The following is a 23815-nucleotide window of genomic DNA, read 5'->3' on the forward strand; positions in this document are numbered from 1 at the left end:
TTTTATCCTCCGACACTGCTCTGTTTATTCTGCACAGTCAGGCTGAGAGGGGCATAACAGGCGCTGGGAAAGTGAAGATCTTCACCAAGGGAAAAGACTGATGCAGAGAGAAATATAGAGGGGTAGAAAGAGACTCAGCAAAAGAGAAAGTCCCTCTCCACTCGTCTTCTCCGTGTGGTCCGACACAAAAGATGACAGCTTTCCTCTGGAGTTTCTATGTCCTCCCTGGGCCTCAAGTCTCCGTGTAGATGAGTGGCCAGTCAGCCTCGGCTAACTCGGATGCCCCACCGGGGAGGCAGAAATCTGACAGTTTGTTGGTACGGAGTTGGTAAAGGCCTGCTGCACCAGGTCGATGGCAGCACACAAAGTGCCAAAGAGGCATCGCTGAAGAAATGCTCATAGAAACGCTGTCCTTTCGTTGCTTTTGCTAACTCAAAGGCCTGTTATTATATGCTGCAGTCACAAAAGAGCATAAGGTCTTTTGGGCCTGTGAATTTGGGGTTAGGTTGCTTTCACAGCAGGACTGTTTGGTCTGAATCAGAGTTTGTTTCCTTGTGTTGCCTACTTTATATCAGCAACTGTGAGAGCTCATTTAGACTCCGCTGAGGGCCAAGCGATTTAACTGGTATTTTTAAAAATCTAAAACCAAAAAAAAAAAAAAAAAAAACGTTATTTACTCATTGCTGCACAAAAGAAATCTGGAAAATGAAATTACATGAACCACATTTATCAACACAACTCTGGAGTAATGCATTTATGTGTGACAAAAAAGTAATAAAAAAATAAAAAAAACACAGTTTGCAAAACATAAACTGCGCATCCCGGTTAATAATAACTAGAACACACATTGAACAATCTAAAAAAAAAAAGTGTATTAAGTAAATTCAGTAAAATCTCTGGTGGGCAGTTGTAGAGTAGTAAGAGGGGTCCGCCATTTGGCACTAGCTGGGTTTTCTGTATCTGTGTTTTTTCTTTGGGATGGATTTTTGTGTTATAACATTTTCATATTGTGTGTGGTTCACTCTATCCTTTGTACATTTTAAACCAAAAGAATTAAAAGAAGGACACTTTCATGGCCCAACAGGAAGAGGCCACCAGACTGCTGTTGTCTTAAAGGACCCTATAATTCTGATCAGTGTTGGAGTTTAAGCGTATCGTGGTACATCGGTGGTGATAAAGCACCAGATTTTGGACTAAATTTAAAGGACTGTGACATTTCTTAGCCTCAACTGCTCTTACAGGAGGATCTGGGCTGCATGTTTGCGGATGAAAAACGGGCAAACGCACAAAATATCTGGGTTGTAGACCGCTCGGTGAGAGAAAATGAGAGAGAAAATGTTCACACACACTTTTTTTCTATGGGTATGCTGCCGCCGACAGGTCAATTTCACTTTTTTTACTTCCCCAAAATCCTGTGTACTGAGCAAGGAGCTTGTTAGTACTGGTCTCATGATAAATGTGCGTAATTTGTGTGGACATCCTACGAGCACTTACGTAACGTGCATACCCCGTGTGTGTGGCATTTGCATGCGGTGAGTAAGAGGCCAGTACTCACATTTACAAATGTCTAGAGTGCGGCATGAGGATACTGTACGACAGCATCACCCATACGTCAAAAGCGCAACTTTCGTTAGCTTTACAAATACGTCACGATAGACTTACCACGCACTTGGAACGAAACACGCAAGACAATGGTATGTTCCAATTTTCATGATGTCCGTTTGAGGCGGCCGTACGGGCCTCAAAGCAACTGCAAGAGACACTTCTGCTCTCTACCCTCTCGACCCTCTACGGGCACGGACAACCCAAAAACCCACAGCAACCAAACTGGTTTACTCCTTACGGGGGAATGTGAATAAATTTTTAAGAGAAAGACTTAAAAAGACTCAAGTGGCAAACGCATGCACGAGTCTCATATCCTACTGTTCCTGGAACACCAGGACATAAAAACCTTAAGTTCTAACATTAACTACACCATTGAGTCACACAGAGCATAGGATTGTTTTTAACCATAGCTAAACACCTTTTTTTTGGAGTCCCAGTTAATTTATGATTGTGTATTCCTTCATTTGAGATGTACACCATTAAACAAAGCAAAACAGCAGATGTGTGCTTCAACAGAAAAGTAGGCCATATGGCGGAGGGTCTGTAAGGCAAGCAAATTCTCATCTTCTCAAGGCTCCTGTGAAAACTGCTGAAGCATAGGATCAAGGTAAATGTCTTAAAACATGAGAAGCCCATCAATTATTCCATTTCCACATTCATCCAACCAGAAACGGGCTTGTTTTCTAAGGAAAAGGAAGGAAATCCACCACCCTCATTCCTTCTCTGTACTGAGAAGAACGTTCACCAACAGGATGTCCGTTTCTTGGTGAACTGCTATGTTAGTTAAAACTTTGCTTTTAAACTTTTAAAAAGTTTTGTAATCGTGACACCCCAATTGTCAAGACAAACGTATTCTATGAAGTAGCAGCCTGCCCGGTAAAACGCGCCTCAAATTGTCAGTTCCCATCAGTCAATCAAGCATCGCTCAGGGCAAAATGACCAAAACTGACCACCGCGTTAACTGAGAGGACCGTTTAACATTCAACAAAAACACAAACATTTAACAAATATTGGGACAGACACACAGACTTGTCGTCATGCAAGTATTTAACTTGCTTGATAACAGTCATAGATGTATTTAAATTGACATACAAGTAAAATGCAAAGGCACTGCTAAAAGTGCATGCAGGAGTGTCCCAAAACGAGTCACAACAAAGCCCATGTAGGACACAAATTTGCACTGACACTAGGGTTGGTAATATTGCAAATTGTCTGAAATCTTAACAAGTGACCCAGAAATCCTGGTTCTCAGGAGGGGGTTTGGAGTTTACAAAGAGGTCATGTGGGAAAAGACGTGGAAAAAAACCAAACTGACAATTCTGTTTCCATTTCTCAAGGTTTGTCCCAGCATCTCCCATTTGTGAACACCAAGAGCTGACAAGAGCTTTTCAACAAATGAGACGATTGGTTAGCTGTTCAGATAAAATGTCCCAAATGAATACCAAAAGGGGAGGCTGAAAACACAAAAAGAGGCAAGCCAATCAGAAAATAGCTGATTGAAATAGCTCTTCCAAAGGTGAATGCGATGTGGTTTTGTTCCACCAGGGTCACTTTGTTTGTGTGAACATGCCTGAAATGGGGATTAAACTGGATGGGTAAAGCTACTTCTTATAACCATCAGAAGAGAGATGAATTGGCTCGACTATTATAAATAAATAGGTGAACCAACAAGCACAAAACAACATGCTTCTGAGCTCCTTTTTGTGTTTGTTTATTGTGCATTAGCAAAAGTTACACAACATCCTCAAAATGCCCCTACATGGAAAAAGCTAAAGTTACAGTAGGGCTGCAGATGCTGACCGTGTGCAACAACTAAACATTTTGAAATGGTTAACGTCATGCTTTTGTCTCCTTGTAGGAACACACGATATAAAAAAAACACTGAAGATGCATATTACTTGCACATTTGATTCATATGGCTTCTATGACTAAGTCAGTAGAACAGCCTTAGGAATCTGAGAACTTCATCTGAATAGGACATTTCTAAGAAGACCCTGTTTTAAAAACACAGTTTCTTTTTTTGTTATTAATGTCTTAATTTAAAATGTTGTGCTGATGTTATTATTAAACTTTATTTTTCATGACAGTTGTCATTATAAAGGACAACTGTCAATTGTCATTCAAACGTATCAGTTTGCGTATTTATTTGTTTTAACCAATTTTTCCTGCAGTGGACGGCATGGTGATGTAGTGATTAGTGGTCCTGGTTCAATCCCAGCTGGGGCAATCTCCATCTACCCCATGACCCTAAAAGGCAGTCAGTGGATTCAGAAAATGAGTGGGTGGATGGATGAGTTTGTCCTGCAATCTGCCCTATGTCTGTGTGTGACTACACTTTCTGTTTAACCCTTGTGCTATCCTATGGGGTCCAGATGACCCCCCACCCTTACATTGACATGTTCTCCCTACCATGACAAAGGTGGATAAAGGTGGAAAGATTTCATGTTATCCATGGACACCAGTGAAGATCACAAATCATTGAATAAAAAAGGTTCAGAGCACTGTCTAGTGGGTCTAGATGACCCTACTCCCAATGTTAAAAAGGCTAGGATAGAACAAGGGTTAAGCTGGGTTTTTTTGGAGATAAAACACTGTATTTATCTATCCATCCATCCATCTTCCTCCGCTTATCCGGGACCGGGTCGCGGGGGCAGCAGACTGAGCAGAGATGCCCAGACTTCCCACTGTATTTAAATAAAGTTAACTATATTCAAAAATCTGTTTTAGACAACAATTTATTTTTGTGATTTGAGAACACTCCCAAACCTGTTTTGTTCAATCTCAAACTCATTAGGTTTGATTATGTGACAAACAGTTTTGGGAAGAATGACACTTTTATAGTTGTTTTGCATAAATCATCATCAAAAAATTATGTATTAAAGCGCTTTAGCACAACTTAAAACTGAACAAAGGGCTGTACATTAAAAGCTAAACAAAATAAAAATAAATTTAACAAATAAGTGAGTAAAAACATGACAGCAATATAAACGAAAGTCTGACGGTAAAAACATATTAAAAGAAAACGTACATTACGTAGCATTTAGCAAACAGCTTTTTACAAAGCAGAACATGTTGGACAAGTGTTGCTGATGTGGGGTTAGGGTTCTAACACGAGGACACAACCGTCCAGGCTGAGCTCTGAACCCCTGACCAATCGATTAGCAGACACGATGCGTTACAGCCACTGATGTTCCAGGACTGACCAAGCACATCCAACTGAAAAACTGATTTTCATTTTGTTCTAATCATGACTCCTTCTGCCTGTCCCCCCTCTTGGTTTGAATCTGTTCTATTCTCAGTCTATTTTGATTGATTGTGTGGTGTTTTGTTTGTGTTGCCAGGTTCTTCTTGAAGTTCCTTTTCTAGATAGTATTTGGCTCTCCTAGTTAGCTAACTATGGTGGCCGAGACCCGCCGAGCAGCAGAAAAAGTTAACTGTGCAAACAAAAAACAAGGTGCAAATAAAAAGAAACCCTCCTGCTATAAAAAAAATAAAAGAAATAAAAAAAACTTTGCAGACGTCACATTCATCCAAATAACTATCGTTACCCATGCCTTTGATTATTGTTAGCATGATTGTTTAAGATAAGAACATACAATAACCGCAGTAATAAGCTGCTGGAAGTATTTAGCCATCATTTGTTTCCACTCAGATGTGCGACTCCTAAACATTTTAGGGAAAACAAAGTGTTTTATTATTTAAAAAAATCCCTCAAAGGATTGCTGAAACACTTTTAAACAAATCCAATCTCAGCTTTTTTATTTAAAGGATACACCAAACATGTTTTAACCTCGTACACCAAAAGGCCCTTTATCATTTTGACACAAAAAGCAAACGTAAACACTGAGGAGAAACATGCCCTCATGCCAGCGTTTCTCTGTGGTCTCACTCATCTCCATACTGCTTAGAACCTCAGTAAGACAGTAAAAGCCCCCACTTGGCTTGATATGCAGATATGTGCACGGTTAAGAGTTTTACCCTTTCTGTCGCCCAGATCCTGAAGATCAAGTGATGGCATCAAGGAGCAAATGCTCGACTGCCACAGGCAACAGCCAGCAGCTTGATTTATAGATGGAACGCCATGAATGATTCATGGGCCCAGAAAAGGGTTTCACACCATATAGAAACTTGTCAATCTCAGACTTAATAATTGCAACATAACTCTATAAGTTCAGTGAAAAACCCCTGAAAGCCAAGCAATAGTCAGCTGAGCAACACAGGTGGGCAGTAACAATTTATACGCCTTCACTTGATTTTACTTGAGTAGCTTTCAATAAAATTACAATCTTAAAGTTCCTCTCTGGTCATCTTTTGATGTATTTTTCAAACCATTTCCCAGTGGTCTTTTAATTATGATTTCTTTATTTAACGGGGGGGGGGGGGGGGGGGGGGGGGGGGGGGCTCATTAAGATTTACAATCTCTTTTTCAAGAGAACCCTGGACAATTATACTGCTTTTATCATGAGAAAAGTGCCACAGAAACACAATTTTCATTAGAGTGGGTATTTAAGAATGTATTTATTTTTTTCAGATTTGAGATGATGAATTAGATGTTTTCACACTGTCATCTAGTGAGTAGTTCTTGTGTTGAAGTGCTCTTGGGCAAGACACTGAACCCCACATTGCTGGTGGTAGTTATTGGTTGCAGTGAAGCTGCCATCATGTGTGTGGGTAAATGGGACAGTGACTGGAAAGCCCTTTGGGTCTTAAAGCAAGGTAGAAAAGCGCTTCATAAAAAAGTATGCCATTTACCGTTTTAACTGATTTTTTTTTTTAAATTGTCCTCAAAATGAACTAAGTTGACTAGTTTTACTTTATGAACTGTTGCTCCCACTGCTCATATTTTATTACATATTTTTGCATGATAATGCACGGCCCCATGTTGCAAGGATCTGTACACAATTCTTGGAAGCTGAAAACATCCCAGTTCTTTCATGGCGAGCATACTCAGCGGACATGTCACCCATTGAGCACGTTTGGGATGCTCTGGATCGACGTGTACGACAGCGTGTTCCAGTTCCTGCCAATATCCAGCAACTTCCCACAGCCATTGAAGAAGAGTTGACCAACATTCCACAGGCCACAACGGACAACCTGATCAACTCTATGTGAAGGAGATGTGTCGCACTGCATGAGGCAAATGGTGGTCACACCAGATACTGACTGGTTGTCTGAGTCCCCTGACCCCCTCAATAAAACAAAACTGAAGATTTCAGAGTGGCCTTTTCTTGTGGCCAGTCTAAGGCACACCTGTGCAATAATCATGGTGTTTAATCAGCATCTTGATATGGCACACCTGGGAGGTGGGATGGATTGTCTTGGCAAAGGAGAAGTGCTCACTATCACAGATTTAGACAGATTTGTGAACAATATTTCAGAGAACTGGTTATTTTGTGTAAGTGGAAAATGTTTCACATCTTTGAGTTCATACCATAATAAATGGGAGCAATAACAAAAGCGTTGCGTTTATATTTTTGGTCAGTGTATGTATGTTTGATTAATCGAAAATAAACCTGTTCCAATTCTATTGAACTGTAAATCCTAAATATAGAAGCGTCTCTTGTACATTAAAATGAATGAGCAAATCATCCTGAATCAATGAGTCCATCCATCACAGCTGATGGGAGGGGAAGGGTGGGGGGGTGTTCATGGGTGGTGCTCTCTATGGTGTCAGACATGTAAGCTTCCAAATGGAAAGGTGGTTTCCTCATTTAAGTAAACAATGACTTTCAGTAACAGATCTACTAAGAGTTGTACCGTTCTGTGACACAGCACAATGACTTACTTCATTAGTTACAGTTAAATATAATTTAGGACACTTGAAACTGTATATATTTCCACATAAATGTCATTGACTCACACTGATCAAGGAAGGCTTGGCCATACTTCAACATAATACTGACTATTAATTATCTTAACAGCCATTTACTTTTTTTTATTTCTATATACAAAAAGTGATTAAATATACAGTTTTGTGTTGATGTCATTTAAAAGCAGAGTCAATCCCAAATATAAAGATTGAAAAAACATTCAAATCAGTGCTGTGTAAAACCCAAATTAAGGAGAATATGGACAATAACAGCTTAAATGAAAGCTGGGCAGGAAGCATAGTGTAACTAACTCAATACTACATGTGAGAAGATAAGTAAATCCCAAGGGTGTCCTGCTGACTACAGAATTTTTCCATTCGATTTATCATTTTACATTTAGGATACTCCAGGGGAATGCACTCTCTCTGTCATAAGTTATACTAATGGCTGTTAGGACCATCTGTGAATTGAGGAATCTCAGCCATGCATGAGGTGCAGTCTATGAATTATGAGCATAAAGTCTCATTTTAGAGCGACTCGTTTGGGGCCATCCTTGCAGCTTTATAAGGTACTTCAGGCCAAGTCTCCCAAACTGTCACATAGCCCTCTTCCCTTCCCCCTGCGCCAAACATCAGGATCTTGTCCCCTTCAATCTACTCCATAAACAAGCCTGGGGCAGGACTCAGACAGAGGATAATGGTTCACCTGGAGGTGACAGGAAGAGAAAACAGATCTCTTCGTTTAATGAATGGGGGCACAGATAAGCGCTTGGGAGCACTTAAGGATCCTGATAAAGAAATAAGAAAACACCTCTGAAACTGTATACAATCTTTTTTGGCAGGCTGGACATCTTTGTCATAGAGTGAACCACCCAGATCGCCGCTTCGTTGAATGAAATGTTTGATCATTTTTTTGTTGTTTTACCCTTTTTTTAAAACTTATTTTAATCTTTGTTTTGCTTTTTTAAAAGTCGAATACAGTCATCCATCGTTAATCACAGGAGTGTTACTTTAGATAACAATTCTAGATCAAGGCTACAAATCCCTCACTACACACTTTATATACTTTTGCTGGACACAAATTAAACCTTCAAGGCCAGAGGTTTAGCTCCAGTGTTTCCATTCTTTCGACTACGGTAACTCTTCAATCTTTTACGCAATTAATGGAATTCCAGCAGATTTTGAAACGGAGAAAAGCGGCTTTATGCCGATATGCATCACTGCACAATATAGTAAAGTGTTTACGCAATTAACGTAAATTAGCTGATTATGTCGCACGGTTATGCAACACTTTACAATCACAATGTTGCATATCAGTTCAAAGCAGATATGTCAGAATCCGCTAATTCATGATCAAAGATCTATAGTGTTGGGTAATTTAGGAGTTGCTGGTGACATTAAAGAGTTGACGTTTTTACATTTTTCTCTCTTTATTAAACTCTCAAAGTTCAATCTTTCGTGCAAGATTAAGCCCAGTATTATAGAATGAAACCAAAGATCTGCTCATTATCAAAACAAATTTAAAACTTGGCAAATTAAACACATTCTGTAGTCGCAGGGGAGATCAGCCAATCAGGACGTAGAACACAATTCACTATAAAAAGATGAAAAATTGGGCTAAGAAAAAAAAAAACAGCCAAACTGCCAAATCTAACTACAACTCCATTGTTTATATTGAATCTCACTTATATTTATAACTCACTGAAATCTGCAGCAAATGTTGCATTGTCAAGTTGTAGAGAACATTTTACATGGGAAGGCAATAGTTTTGAGATCTATATTCTGTGGTAACCTGGAAGAAAGTCTCTACTGCCCTGCTTAGAGTTGGGTTTGGATTCTAAAAATGCAGTTTTATAATAAAAAAATATTGAAAAAGCTGCGGTCAATGTTATGCAAGAGGTGGTAAAGAGTCAAGACTTTCCTGAAAGTGTTGCTGCCGTGGGTAAAATAGCTGGTCAGGACGCATAAAACAGCATGCTGTTCAACTAGAGCAGAAAAAGATCCCTGAACCTGAGAGGAACGATTTGTTTGGGTGGTCTAGTTAAAGCACGGAGCTAAACGGCCAGTAGTTTGGGTTAGAATGCTAATGAGGCAATTTCCTCCCTGGATGGGGACATCAAAGGCAAAGCTACACAGGGCTTCATGGTTTCATTAGAAGGTTTACTGTGTGCTTGAATGCTTGTGTTTGTGCCAGAAAAAGTCAAGTGGAAGGAAAGGCAGGGCAGTTATGAAATTTACATTAGGTCTATATATCGGTCCTTCGCCAGCAGCCAGCCATGCTGTGACACACATCGCATGGGCAACTTGGTAGCATTTATAATTACCTTCTATTCACAGAGGCCTCATTTAGCCTGCTATTATCAGAAATCATTGTTATTTCCCTCTATGTACATTGGGAATTCCAGCGAGACCAACATGTCTTACAAAGATAACGGCGCTATTTTGGGTGACCCCATTGTGTATGTAAGACTAAGGCTGTAGAGCACTGGGAGAATTCAGATCGGTGAGTTTTTTTCTTAGAATTTAATCATGCACAAAACCCAAACAACCATGGGAATTGTTTCTGTTGCTAATAAAATAGTCCATTACTAACCAAAGCTTCATTTATACTTATCTCTTGTTGTTTTTTTTTGGGTACAGCAATTTCCTAGATTTAATCTAAAAAGAAGCTCACCTGCTTTGTGAAACCACGATCAACAACAGGCAAAAAGAGGTGGAAACATTTTCCTAAACACAATTTAAATAGAAAAAAAAAATTCAAAGTACAGACACTTTTTGACGACTAAGAAGGTGCAGCACTGATTTCCATTGGACTTTATTCATATTCGTTTGACTGGCTTGAAGCACAGCTCTGGAGGAAAAATGGAAAAAAATATTAGCCACAGCTCAGGTGTGTGTGAGGCGAGTGTGATGGATCATCCCGTTTTGAAGCTGGCCCTCTACAGAACTCTGAGAGGACCGTTGGAAGATGGGGACAGAGCACATCTCCTTTTCACATCGATTCTCACTCCCACCGAAGCAGGAGGTCATTACATGGCGAGCCACAGACACAGGTGGGAAAGGTGAGCAGAATGACACAGGGGTTCATCTAGCAGGTCTTCAAGTCATCTTTAAGTAACAGCAGCTCTTTATAACAATATGTAAAACATGTGCTGGCTTAAGCTAATTGCTACAGAGCTAATATCCACCAAGATATTTTTTTAAAGTCTAAAATGCTAACTGAAAACGGATGCACATATAAATCTCCCATTTGAAATGCAAACATAATTGCACTGCTGCTGACTTGATGCCAAGCAATTGGTATCACCTGCTATAATAGCTGTTATTATTTCAAGAAGAAATTGGATCAGTCAACAAGGCTGATATGTGAAGAATTCAAAAAGGTGAGCCATCTTAATTTAACAATAATGGCCATGTCATAGAAGAGAAAATAGCTTCTTGTGTTTCTCTGCACATCGCAAATCAATATGGAGACCTGCCTGCAGCTCAGACAGACACCAATCAGAGTGACGGTGTTCGCTGCTGGGCAGAGACGGGCTCAGAAATGGAGATGTATATTTGTGACCTCTGCTCTCAATCAAAGAAATTCTTCGAATGGTTCCAAGCTGAGGGTCCCCCTTCATCCCACCACATCACTGACAGATTGGGACTCCACAAGCGATGATTGCAGTTTTAACCGTGCATCACATGAGAATTGCTCTAAGGTACATGAATACAAACAGCGTCATGCACGCCGACAGAATGCCTACATCACCAAAACAGACACAGACACAAACAACCCGTCTTTGGCTCTAATGACTAAAGCTTGCTTTGATAAAATAAATTCATGACACAAATTTGTCCTCCTGCTGTATGCACGATGACTGTCTCACCTCAGAAAAACTTCTATACTTACTTCTATACTGGCGTTAAAGTAGGACATTTGTTAGACGATTGTGATTTGTGGACCCTCAATAAGAACACCCACAGGTGTTCATAAGATGCTACCAAAGAATCCTGAACTTCTTCAAGGACTACCAATAAGGATGTGCGCAACAGAATATCCACAGCCATCTGTGCAGATGACAGCCTGCTACATACAGAGAAGAAAAATGACCGGGTACAGACACTTAACAAGATCAAATCTTACAAGGGATGGTACCAGGAGGCAGGAAGAGAGGAAGGCAGAAAACGACCACATCAAAGAATGGACAGGATTGTCTTTCTGCGACTCACGGAAAGAAGCCCGTGGTGGTTGCAGATGGTAGGTAATTGTAAAAAATCGTCAATGGTGCCTCTACAACCCACTCAGGATTAAGATACGAGGACCTACAGGTTTTTGTTTTTAACTGATGTTTAAGATGCTTTAACCATTTAGCAATGGACCTTTAATTCCAGTGTTGACGTTCTTTGAATGTTTGAATCTTCAACTGTCTATGCAACTAACAAAATTCCAACAGATTCTGAAGCTGAAAAAAGCAGATTTACACCGATATGACAGACCGTTTGATTGATAGATCAAAAGAAGAGATGTGGACTTCCAACAAGCTCACTCCTGATCGGTGAGAGTGGTTATCAAAGAAATGTTGGCTCATACCAACTCGGACCAATGCCTTCTTACTGATGACGTCTGGGTCCAACGTTGCAGCATTTGTATCCGTACTGCGAAAAAATGGCGACTGAATTAACTGAATTTAGTTGGAACCAGAAGTAAACCATTTTCTTTGGTCACACTCACTCAGTCCAATTCTCAGATCCAATACATGTTTCTAGTGTTCATGTTTCTGTCCCTTTTAGTGGCAAGATCAAATGAATGCACAACTTTCATGTAAAAAAAACGTTGAAGCCGAGGAAATCACTCAACTCTTAGTTGAACAAGGCCGATATAAGTCCTGTTCCAATTTTCTGGTCTTGCTCCACATGATGCTAAACGCTGCGACGCGTTTGAGTCCAACTTCGATTACCAACGAATGTGTGCGGGTTTGCTGCAGCAACCCTGCAGCCGTCCTCATGTCTTTGCCAAATCCATCATTTTTTGATATGTTTCATCACAACAGTGGAGAACATCAAGGTAGAGCTGCTCACTCCCAGTTTTCCAGCTTTAATGAAGCAGGGAAACAAATGTTGGAATGTATTTGGACCCCGCTGCTCAATCTGGGTGCATTTTAAAGGAAGAAAAGAAAAAAAAAAGATTTTTTTTCTGTTTTGGAGGGAAAATATCCACCAATTTCCATATCATAAACAACAAAAGCCTTTGTGATGCCACTCTGTGGCCAATCAGCTTGCAGTCTTGATAACACTGCAATTTAGCCTGAGTCAGCACAACAAGAAGCACGGCCTCAAGCATTCTACAAAAGTAAAACACAGCATGCAGAGGATGGATATACCATAAATCAGAATAGAGCAGGACTGTGCAGGACGCAGTAGGGCTTCTGGGTAAACGGCTATACATCAAGTGACAGCGAACACGGAGGGGTAAGGCAGAGAGGAGGACTGGAGCTATGGCCTTATTTCTTTAAAAAAAAAAAAAAGCATTTCTCCATTCAGCTGAACATTTTACAAGCAAATGAGAGCTTTGTACTTCAAGCTGTTCCTCGTGTGATAAAGAATCATTTTTTTCAATCATGTCACTGCCAAAGGTTAATTCTTCAGAAGATGGACAGAAGGACTCGGCTGGAGCCCTCCTGGACAGCCGCCTGCACATTACTCCCACATCGCCATCGGCTGAATTGCATTTCCTCTATTGTTTGACGATTATGTTCTTTGACAAGTGGCCAAAGTAATGACCACCTCTCATGTGGAACGCCACGATGTCCCTCAGGGAAACAGGGTAATGTATCTGCTCTTACATGTAGTTACAGCAAGTCAAGAGAAAAAACAAAACAAAAGGCTGCATTAATAATTAAATTTAAAAAAAACAGTGTAGAGCCCATACCTGGGAATGTGCTGCATGCCAGCTTACATTCTTCAAATATTTTAGAAATAAAAGGTCAAAGACATCGACTCACCTCCGCCTCCTCCCAGAAGACTGGAATTTGCTGTGAAAAAGAAAAAAAAAAGTCAATATTCAACTAGTAACTTCTAAACGATATACCGGTAGTTATGAGAGAATTAATAAGCCACTTGTGTTTAATACTTACATCTATTTATGCTTTTAGCCATAGAAAATAAATCCACATAACTCAACATTTCAATATATGCGTGTAAAGAAAGCAATTACCGTAATTATTAAATAAGAACATCTATTTAAATCTGTTCAAATAGCCGTGTCAAAGTAAAAACAGGAACAAAAGTACCATGAAAAGTGTTCTTTGATTAAAAAAAAGCTGTTCTTGGTAGAGATGAGAGGTAAAGAAAGAAAACGAATTAAATGCATTATTCACTCTTTTGGACTTTTAGATTTTTTTGAGTTATGACCTTGAAGAATAAGGTTGCTGGTTACAACCTATCTACAATGGAGTTTTAAGGCCACCTAAAAAAAAAGTAAAATTATGAGATTTTTAGTCGTACATAGTAAAATTATGAGATTTTAATTGGTAGATGAACGCCGCACAGCAGCAGACCGACAGACTAAACTCAATGGAACAGGTGAGCTGAATTTATTAAAACGTTCCAAATGTTTGGAAGCTCATTTGTTTGATTTATGATTTATCAATGTTTTATTTATTGATGGGTGGTTTGCAGGATCTCTGCAGCCCCTCTTATAGTTGATTTAATGTAAAAAATATATAAATACATTACTTGGACTATAATAGTTGTTTTTTGCTCTTTCTCATCACCACGCAGGCAAAGTTGCATAAGACTTTCCTTGAAAGATTTGGACATCCAAACATAAACTCACTGAAGATCCCCTCGGTTAAAAAAAAAGATTCTTTCAAAAGCATATTAATGTGTTTTGGTCTTTTAGTTTAATTTTATTACCTGTTGTGGTTCAGAAACAGCACATGTTAAGTGATGCCTTAAAAATCGATAATCAAAACTGCCAGTTTCACTCTGCACACCCAAACATCTACTGAACTAGACCAAAATATCCCCATGTAGGAAGATTGCAGTTCATAAAAGGGACATTAAAAACAATCTTTGGTTTGATCTGTAACATCAGCTGTCATTGGAATGAACACGACCCCATTAAAAGCAGATTAGTTCTCAAACATGTTTTTGAGCCCGAGTAGCAGATAATAAGCCGGCCCCCATGGTATGCATTATTTAATTTTTCCTGATTACATGCTGCAAGTGACTTCTGGAGTTCACTCTGCTTCCACATGTTTCCGTGGAACCGTTAAGGCTTGGCATTGTTCTCCTGAGTGGGCCTGATAAAGAAAACTCTACATCTGCAGATTTGGTTCATCAAAGGGGCCTTTTGTTACGTGCCTGTGTGTCTTTGTGCACAATGCAGAATGAGCGCAACATACGCAAACAAGTAAAACAGCAACCCAAACACCGATGCACTGACAATCCACTGTCATGTTTACAATAGCACTTCTCTAGGTTTCCCTGTGATGAAAGGCAGACTCACGCTGCCAGAGCCTTCTGTTTAACAATGGAATCTGTCAGCTATCAACAGACAACACAAAGCTGCCATGCGTACCATTTCATAACCAGCTTTTAAATACCAAACACTTCCTGTTCTTACCTGTGAAATGTAGTAAATGTAATGGGGAAACAAGGTGAGGATTGATACTGATGGTTAACTGCAAGGGAAAAAGAACAAGACTCCAGGGTGGATCAACCTGTAAACTGTGAATTTGGTTTGAACGGTTGCATTCAAGGTTTGTAGTAAAGTAAACCTATTTATTACATATTAAAACCACCTAATGAGGCATAAAAAGTTTGAACTTGAAACGTTTAAAAGGCCCTGATTGACACTATTTGGTTTGTTCATTGTGGGCTACAAATATGGCAGCAAAGAATTCTACGCAAAACTGCGTTATGAATCCAAATGTAAGTAAATGTCTAAACTATGAACTTTAAGCATGATGTTAAATATCTATTATAAATACAGTAAAAATCCTTTCCATAGCAGGTTCATCCTAAGCAGGCAGTAGGTTTCAACATAGACCATCAGTATTGTAAAGTCTCCTGGGAAATCTTCCTATTCCTGCACTATTAAAAACACTGGGGTTTAATTACGTGACATTATGGAAATGCTGCCAGAGGGGGGGCAATTCATTTACTCTGCACCTAATCAGAAACTGGATATGTGGTTCCTAATCAGTCACACACTTGTACATGCATATAAATAAATACATACATGTATCTACCTTTACGTACTGTATGTCCATACACACACAAACACACACACTCGCTGGCCACTTTGTTAGACACACCTGTCCATTTGCTCGTTGACACAAAGTTCTAATCCACCAATCACATGGCAGCATGCATTTAGGCAGGTGGACATGGTCAAGACGATCTGCTGCAGTTTAAACCGGGCATCAGAACGGGTAAGAAAGGTGATTGAAGTGACTTTGAACGTGGCGTGTTTGTTGATGCCAAACGGGCTGGTCTGAGGATTTCAGAAACTGCTGATCTACTGGATTAACGGAGAATGGTCCAGAAAAAAGAGAAAATATCCAGTGAGCGGCAGATCTGTGGACAGAAATGCCTTTTTGATGCCAGATGTCAGAGAACGACCAGACTGATTCCAGCTGATAGAAAGACAACAGGAACTCAAAGAACCACCGGTTCTAACTGAGGTCTGCAGAAGAGCATCTCTGTTTAGTCTGTTTAGTTAGTTCAGTTTAGAATTTTCCCATTGAATTCTATGTATTCATGATCTTTATGATTTTATGTTTACTTTACAATAACCGGAACGAAGCCCATTGAGACGACTGTTGTTGTGATTTTGGGCAATATAAATAAAATTGAATAGAATTGAACACACAACACGACCAACCTGGAGGCAGATGGACTACAGCAGCAGAAGACCTCACCGACTGCCACTTCTGCCAGCTAAGGACAGGAAACTGAGGCTACAAATCACACAGACTCACCAAAACTGGACAACAGAAGATTGGAAAAACGATATCTGGTCTGATGAGTTTTGATGTTTGATATATACATGTTTATATAAATCCTTAAAAATAATTCCCCTTAATGTCTCTTCATTTACTTTCATTTTATTCATTTCATTTTTTTAATCAGAGAACCCCAATGAAAATCTAAAATTAAGATTATTTGGCTGGAAACAGAATAGAATTTCATTTTTATCCAAACTGCTTTACAGTCAATGTTTTATTGAGAGCGTATTTTCTATAAGGTAGGTCTCCTTTGTGTTTTTTTTGTTCTGAGTTTAGTGTGTGCGTCCTGTGGATTGTCACGTTTATGCCTTTAAGACAGCATCTGGAGATCTGGAGCATTTGTACAATCGGTGCTACTAGCAGACCACGTTCTTCACTGTGGCTAAGAGACTCCATGTGGAGCTGTCATTTGAATACATGCTAAATAACTGTCTAACTTCACAGTCATCTTTTTAGCAGCTGCCTTAAAGAAATTTCAATATGCCCCCCCCCCCCACACACACACACTTCCTTTTTCTAAAATACAGCAGTAAAACCGACTTTTGAACCTAAATATCTTTGTGGCAATAGCCTTGAAGGCTTGCAATGACCAATGACCCAGTTAATGTGAAGTTAGCGTGAAGCCAAAACTGGGCAGTTAGTCTAGAGTGGAATCCCTGCAGTAACCACAACATGCATCGTAAACCTCAGTGGAGAAGCCTCCCTGGTTTTCTTGGAGACCGTAGATCATTAGGAAATGTTGGTCCACGCCATTAGGGTGGGCCATAAAACACACACCAGCACCGTCATAGCAGAAACACTTGCTTCCTGTCTGCCTTTTAAACTCTCGGCTGCATCTGCTAAGCCACTCAGTCACAAAGAAAAAACAAAAAAGCAATGATGCTCTTAGTGCAAAGTTTCACAACAAGCTACTAGAAGCCGTACTGAAGACACTCGGTGGATAAATACTGGTGAAAGCTCAGTCTTATCACACTGTGTCAGGAATTTCTTCAGACATTTTGTAAAAGTGGTTCATTTCCACGTTGCGAGTGAGATCTTTGAGCACACTGGGTACTGATGCATGGATCTAGGTTGCATGTTAAGTGTCATCAGCACAGTCAGATTATACAGTTAAATGGAAAGTGCTAGTGCATACCCAGAAAACCTCAAGGCAGTAAAGTGATCCAATATCTACCGTCTGGTGTCTGCCACTTAACTGAACCTTTTCAGTATGCTTCAGCAAAGGCACACTCACCTTATCCTCTGTGGTCATTCATGCTTCTCAGTTAGCTCAGAGGTTAATACTGTTCTCTGCTTTGGCTCTGAAATAAACTGTGGTGTACAGAAACTACAGACAGATTTTTCTAAAGTAAAAGTTGTCTGCTCTGCTCAGTTATTGGGTGCCCATCTCATCTGCACTGGACAGAAAACGTCTGTTTACTGCACTTTTGAGTGAAATGCAAATGTAATCTGCATTCAGTCCAGCATTAAATGGCCGGCCAGTGTTTATGGATGTTAATCTGCTTCCAGTCAGTTTACCATTGGTGGAAACGCATCACTCTGGTGCTTAAACTAGGCAAAGCTACTAATTATTTCCTTTTGGCAGGTGTCAAATTAACAATTTAACAGCAGCAGATGTCACCAGCGACAGCAAAAGCACACGCTCTCTAAACTATGGTAGCTCTTAGCCTATCTACATAATTAACACAATTCCAAATGACACTGACGCAAAGAAAAGGGGCGTTGCAGCAATATGCAACAGTTTCCGTTGGTAAAGTTTACGATTTATGTGGTTTGTATTCACGTTGGTTGTGTAAACCCTTCTTCACTGTAAAGTGTTGCATATCAGCGCAAAGTTGATTGTCACAGCTTTGAGAATCTGTTAGGATTGCGTTAATTGCATCAACGGTTGAAGAGTAAAAGTAATTCAAAGAGTATCAACACTAGAATTAACATAAGGTTGTTGAAGGGCCAAAAGGGTAAAAATGAAATAACTTTCTTTAGAAGAGTCCTGAAGAAAAAGTTTATATTAATAAAATTACATTTCTATTTAGGCTGATTTAAATGTACAGTAGTCCCTAAATATAACACGGTCCATTTTTTACAGTCTTGAAAACATTTTTAATGCAGTTCTACGTGTTTTTTCTTTATAACGGCGCATTGTGTTTTGCGTTCTGATAGGTTGTAAACCACTGTCAATCCTCTCCGTGATCAACATGAAAAAAGTAGATTCTGACAATAAAAAAATGGCATTGCATTAAAGCCTTGCACCGCTGCACATTGCTTTACTCATTTAAAGGGTTGTACAGCAGCGCAAGGCTGTTGATCTCTGGGACAGGATCCGCTGGACTTCCGTTCATGGCGTAAACAGTACTCCAAAGAACACTGGAGCTAACACTTTGCTGTTAATTAACATGTATAGTTATTTTAAAAAATACAGACGACTACTTCGCAGATTTCATCTATCGCAGACTATTTTTAGATGGTAACTCTTGCTAAAAATGAGGGAACACTGCATTGGAGCTAGAGATGGTATTTGTGTACGACAAAGAAAAATCAGGTCAGCTCGTCGCCAAGGTAAAAACAATCCTTTTTCTATTTTAAGGTGTTATTTTCCTTTAAAATATTTATGACTATGTTAAAGGCCACTGTTGTTTCTTGCTACATCTATCAAACTCTCTACAGTGCATGTCAGACACTCATTGTTCTAGAAATGATGTTATTTTGGAGCCTAATTTAAAAATTACAGCAGTAGTGCAATGATGTCTGAATGCATCAACATGACAACAAGCTGGTGTCACATTGATTAATCCCTTTCCTCTGCAGGCTTGTCACTATCATAACAAAGCAACAAAACCAGATGCCAAGACAACCCACACATCTACCGTTATAATTACCTGACCTTCAAATCCACAATAATGAGCCCAGGATGATCCCATTCTCTTTCATCATTTGGCTTCCAAGCCTCCCTTTTATCTAACAAGGTCACCTTTCACAACTCGACTTTGCCCTGAAATACACGTCGTCCTCATAAATATACATCCACCTGTATCTGCTCAGCCCTCAAATCCACCAAGGGGGGCAGGGGGTGTCTTACTGGAGAATCTTACAAAAACAGCAAAACTGGAGGCGGAACGTCGACAACAAGACTTTGTGTTTTCTCTGAAGTTAACACCAAGAAAAAAAAATGAACGTCATCAAAATTAGGCAAAGGAGAAAAGACTGAGGATGGAACTAAAGGAACTCTTGGCTTTTGAGAAGGGCTGAACGATTTGACGAAAACTCAGGACTTGATCAACATCATTTCCATTTCACTGAAACAGTTCAATTTAAATAAGAGTCAACATAACTTTATATAAGTTATACTCCAAATGACCCTCGTCTACATAGGAGGTGAACATCTGACATAAAAGGGCTCTATCCGATTGGTCAAATGCATACATTGATTTTTTTTTTTTACTTGAATAAATACTTAAATAGCTGCCATAAGAGTGGTTACCTTAAATGTGTTAAAACATTTATTGGAATTTTTGCCGTCTTTTTGCGATATATGCACTAGAACCAGGATTTTAAACAGGATTCCATTGAAGACCAGCAGAACTTTAGAACCAACAGTTCTATCCAATCTCAACTTTTACACTGTTTTAATCCTAATCTAATCTTTAATGCTCTATATGTGAAGTACATAGGGCGATAAAACTGTAGCTGAATTTCAAAATAAAGGTTCGGCAGTAATAAACGTCCAAGGACGTTACATAAAAAAAACGACAACATGTTAACAAGAAATTCCAGTATAATATACTGAAATAATACTGCCTTTAAGGTTTTGGTCCAAATACAATGATTTAAGTAAAAAAGTCATTCTTTGTAGCTTTTATGTCAAAGAATACATGAAAGAATATTATATAGAAATTAATAAAAAATCTTTTACTTTAAAAAACTACTCCGATGCTCTTTAGATCACTCTTAAAAGCATTTCAATTGTTTTTTCTTTAAATATAATTTTTATTCAAGATCCAAAAACTGTGATGTTAGGACAGTTTCTGCAGAGCAGCAGTAGTGCATTAGAAATGTACCACCTGTCACTCATGATTGACAGCTCTCTGTTTACACACTTTCCCACTAGGTCTGCACAAGATATCGCATGGGTATTGTTATCGCGACATCAAGCTGTGCAATACCCATATCACAAAAGACGGCAAAGATTGCAATACATGATTACAATAAATGTGCTAAAACAATGTTATGGCAGTTTAAAGTATTTAACCAATCAAATATATGAATTTCTGCATTTGACCAATTGGATGGACGCCTTTGACGTTGTTGACTAATTGAATGGAGCCCTTTTATGTTAGATGTTCGCCTCCTCTGTAGAAGGGGGTCATTTGGAGTATAAACTTTAAACTCTTTCAATGAAATGGAAATTATGTTTTTGGCTGTTTTGCTATTTGTTCATATATCGCAAGTTATCGTCATCGCAATATTGAGTAGGGCTGAACGATATTCCTCATATCGTGCAGCTCTAACCCCAACTTTACATTAGTGGTGGGACAAAAATGGCGAGCAACACTGTAGCTACAGATTAGATCCAGATTCCAGCTCAGACCATCAAAACAAAGACGTTCATGGATCCATTTGTCTGATGGATGAATCAAAATGGAGCGGAGCAAAGAGCTTGTGGCCCCACCCAGCGTATTTTCTACAGCGTATTTTCTAACTGCATTTTTTTCATCTGCTCCCGATTCCCAACGAACCTGAATAAAAATTATCCTTAGAAATGGAACTTAATTTTCTATATTTACGTCTTCCATTATCTGAAAAATTCCACAAGAATATTTTCACCAAAAACATTTTCAACAGAGTGAGTCTTTAATATAAGTATTGATAAAACCGAATGTACCATCTTTAAATATGCAGCAGCTTTACCAAATCCTAAAAACCGAACCTAACCCTAACCAAACCATGCAAACACAACAGTGATATTTTTTAACGTTTTGCTATTCTTTTTACTAAAGAAAGTTTGTCCTTTGTTCAGTCTTAATTCCTAGATGTTATGTTGAATCCATAATTGATTCATAAATAAATTTGTGAGACGAAATCCAACCGATTCAGGACACGTTCCATCATCCGCTCCCATCTCTGACCTTTCTGATCTGCTACAGAGCAAACCTACTGCTTTTAAAAGACAAACTCTCTCTGGCTGAGACTAAAAACCAATCAGGAAACCAATCAAGAAGAAATGTCACGGAGAAACAAGGCTTGGCAGGGTGGGTGTAAGTAAGTGCACATTATAGATTTAGAACGCCACAATTCTGGATTTGTCACTTAGTGAACCCTCTTCATTAAAGAGGGTGGCCTGTTGACAAGGTGAAGACTCACCGGCTCCTCGTGGGCTTTCTCAGCCCAGTGAGACACCTGCCCGCCACCCAGACAGCTCCCTTCATTTGGCCAATCTAACACGGCTGGGATTTCTCCACCAGGAGCCAGGGCAGCATTAAATTGAAGATCCTTCGCTACTCGAGTACGATTTCTGAATTTACTCCTCCTCTGCATTTCACACCTTTCCTTTTTGCAAAAATATTACTCTGGAAATGAGTCTAGCTCCTTATAGTTATGTTAAGGAATATACACTAAGAGTTCCTCCAGCCGGAGTGCAGCACATTGCATTAAAGAAAAGTGCATCGTCCTTTCAACTCTAACTGTATTTTAACTTCTCTTACTTCCTTAGGACAATGCACTTAACAGGCACTTAAGATAATCCATTCCCACAGTCTATTTGATCACAGCAAATTTAAGTGTTGAGGTCATGCGTGAAGTGCTCCCTGCAACTGGAGGTTTATGTCACAGAAACTTGCCTCCCTGGTGTACAAACTCAGTCCGACTGGGTCTCTTTCTGTGCATATCGAGCGGACGATCTGTTAATTAAAGGCACTTAATAAACACAGAGGTAAATGTTAATACAACCCAGTTTCAGGAGAATTTTTAACATCATTCTGTCAACCAACACAATTTAATCAGACCAGTCCATATGATGATTTATGACGGCATCATTTGTAATGAATCCATTTCGTGGCTGGTTTGAAATTGCTAAAGGAATAAAAAAAACTAAAGTAGTTCTAAAGTTGCTTAACTGCATCTAAAAAAAACATCACAAGACTTATAGAAAAAAATGTCTTTTGGACAAACAAACCATCATAGTTAGACTTTTGGCCATTTATTGATTTTTTTTTAAAGGAACAAGAAAATTCGTGACAACTGCAGTCGAAGATGGCTTTTCTAGTATCTGCAGGTCTTCGGCACCGCACAACCATTAGCTAATTTCATCCATTAGCCTCCAAATATTAACCCCCTGGGGGGGAAAGGCCTCTGTAAAGACACCGCTTTTCACTTCAGTCCATTTACTAAACAGATGAGCTCTTAAGAAAATAGAGATCTGAAGAAAAGACTTACCAATACACAAATACATGTATCTTAGCATTTTAATACATTTAACGTCACTAAGTAAACTGAGCAAACAGGTCATTTATAGAAGGGATGAAACCTAGAAAGCAGATTTTTTTTTTACAAGTTTCTTCCTAAACCATAACCAACCTAAACCATCCTAAACCAACATATACAAATCTTTTCTCGTTTAACCCTTTAACCCCTGAGCTGTTCCTGGAGTTACAGTGACTCTGGCCGTTTGCGCAAAGAACAATTCCAACTGATTCTGGAAGCTAAATAAGCAGCTTTGTACCGATATCAAACCTTTTAAAGTGTCACACATTAGTGCAAACCTGTTTTTAGAATCTGTTGGAATTTTATTAATTTAGCAAATGGTCAAAGAGTTCTGTTAATTAAAAAAAAAAAAGCATCAACTCTGGAGCTACAGCTCTATTGTTTAAAGGTTAACTGCTTCCTGACAGATGCTAAATGACTAGTTCCTAAAAGCCCTTCTCTTCTCTAATCAACATAAATGTAAACCCACTATAATGTCAGGTTAAATATAAAATTCAAAGCTTGGCATCATGTCTTAGGGTTAAAGAAAAAAGTAAATTCAAAAGCATTGATTAAACCGATTCAAACAGTTTCTTATAAATCAAAAAAGTTGCAGACCTAAAGAGTGCTGTTGTTTAAAGTTTTACACCAAACCGGCAGCTTTAGTGTTCCTGTGACAGACTTTCTGAAAACTGAGGTGTTGGGGGAGGGGGGGGGGCAGCCCAACAAAACTGCTTCACTTTGAAACTTGAGTCACAATTACACACAAGCGACTCTGGAAGAGATCCGTCTCCTCTGAAGAGCCAATTTATGATTATTCACACGTCTGGAGGAAAGTCGAGGTTTTACAGGCAACAAACACGGAGATCAGCTGTGAGGCTAATTAAAGGAATAGGAATCTGTGTCTTCATGAAGGAGAACAAAAACACAGGGAGACGAAAAAGCC

General features: G+C 39.2%; 1 protein-coding gene across 3 annotated transcripts in view; it reads right to left on the reverse strand.

Moving 5' to 3' along the window:
• Window positions 1-23815, reverse strand: part of macrod2 (MACRO domain containing 2) — a 427744-nt gene that overhangs the window by 313517 nt on the left and 90412 nt on the right. For all 3 annotated transcript variants that reach the window (XM_023963152.1, XM_023963153.1, XM_023963151.1), the window contains exon 4: window positions 13402-13431. In XM_023963152.1, coding sequence (XP_023818920.1) covers window positions 13402-13431 — 30 coding nt within the window. The remainder of the gene's footprint in view (window positions 1-13401; window positions 13432-23815) is intronic.

The sequence above is a fragment of the Oryzias latipes genome, chromosome 15 (assembly GCF_002234675.1).
Source record: "Oryzias latipes chromosome 15, ASM223467v1".
Lineage (NCBI taxonomy): Eukaryota > Metazoa > Chordata > Actinopteri > Beloniformes > Adrianichthyidae > Oryzias > Oryzias latipes.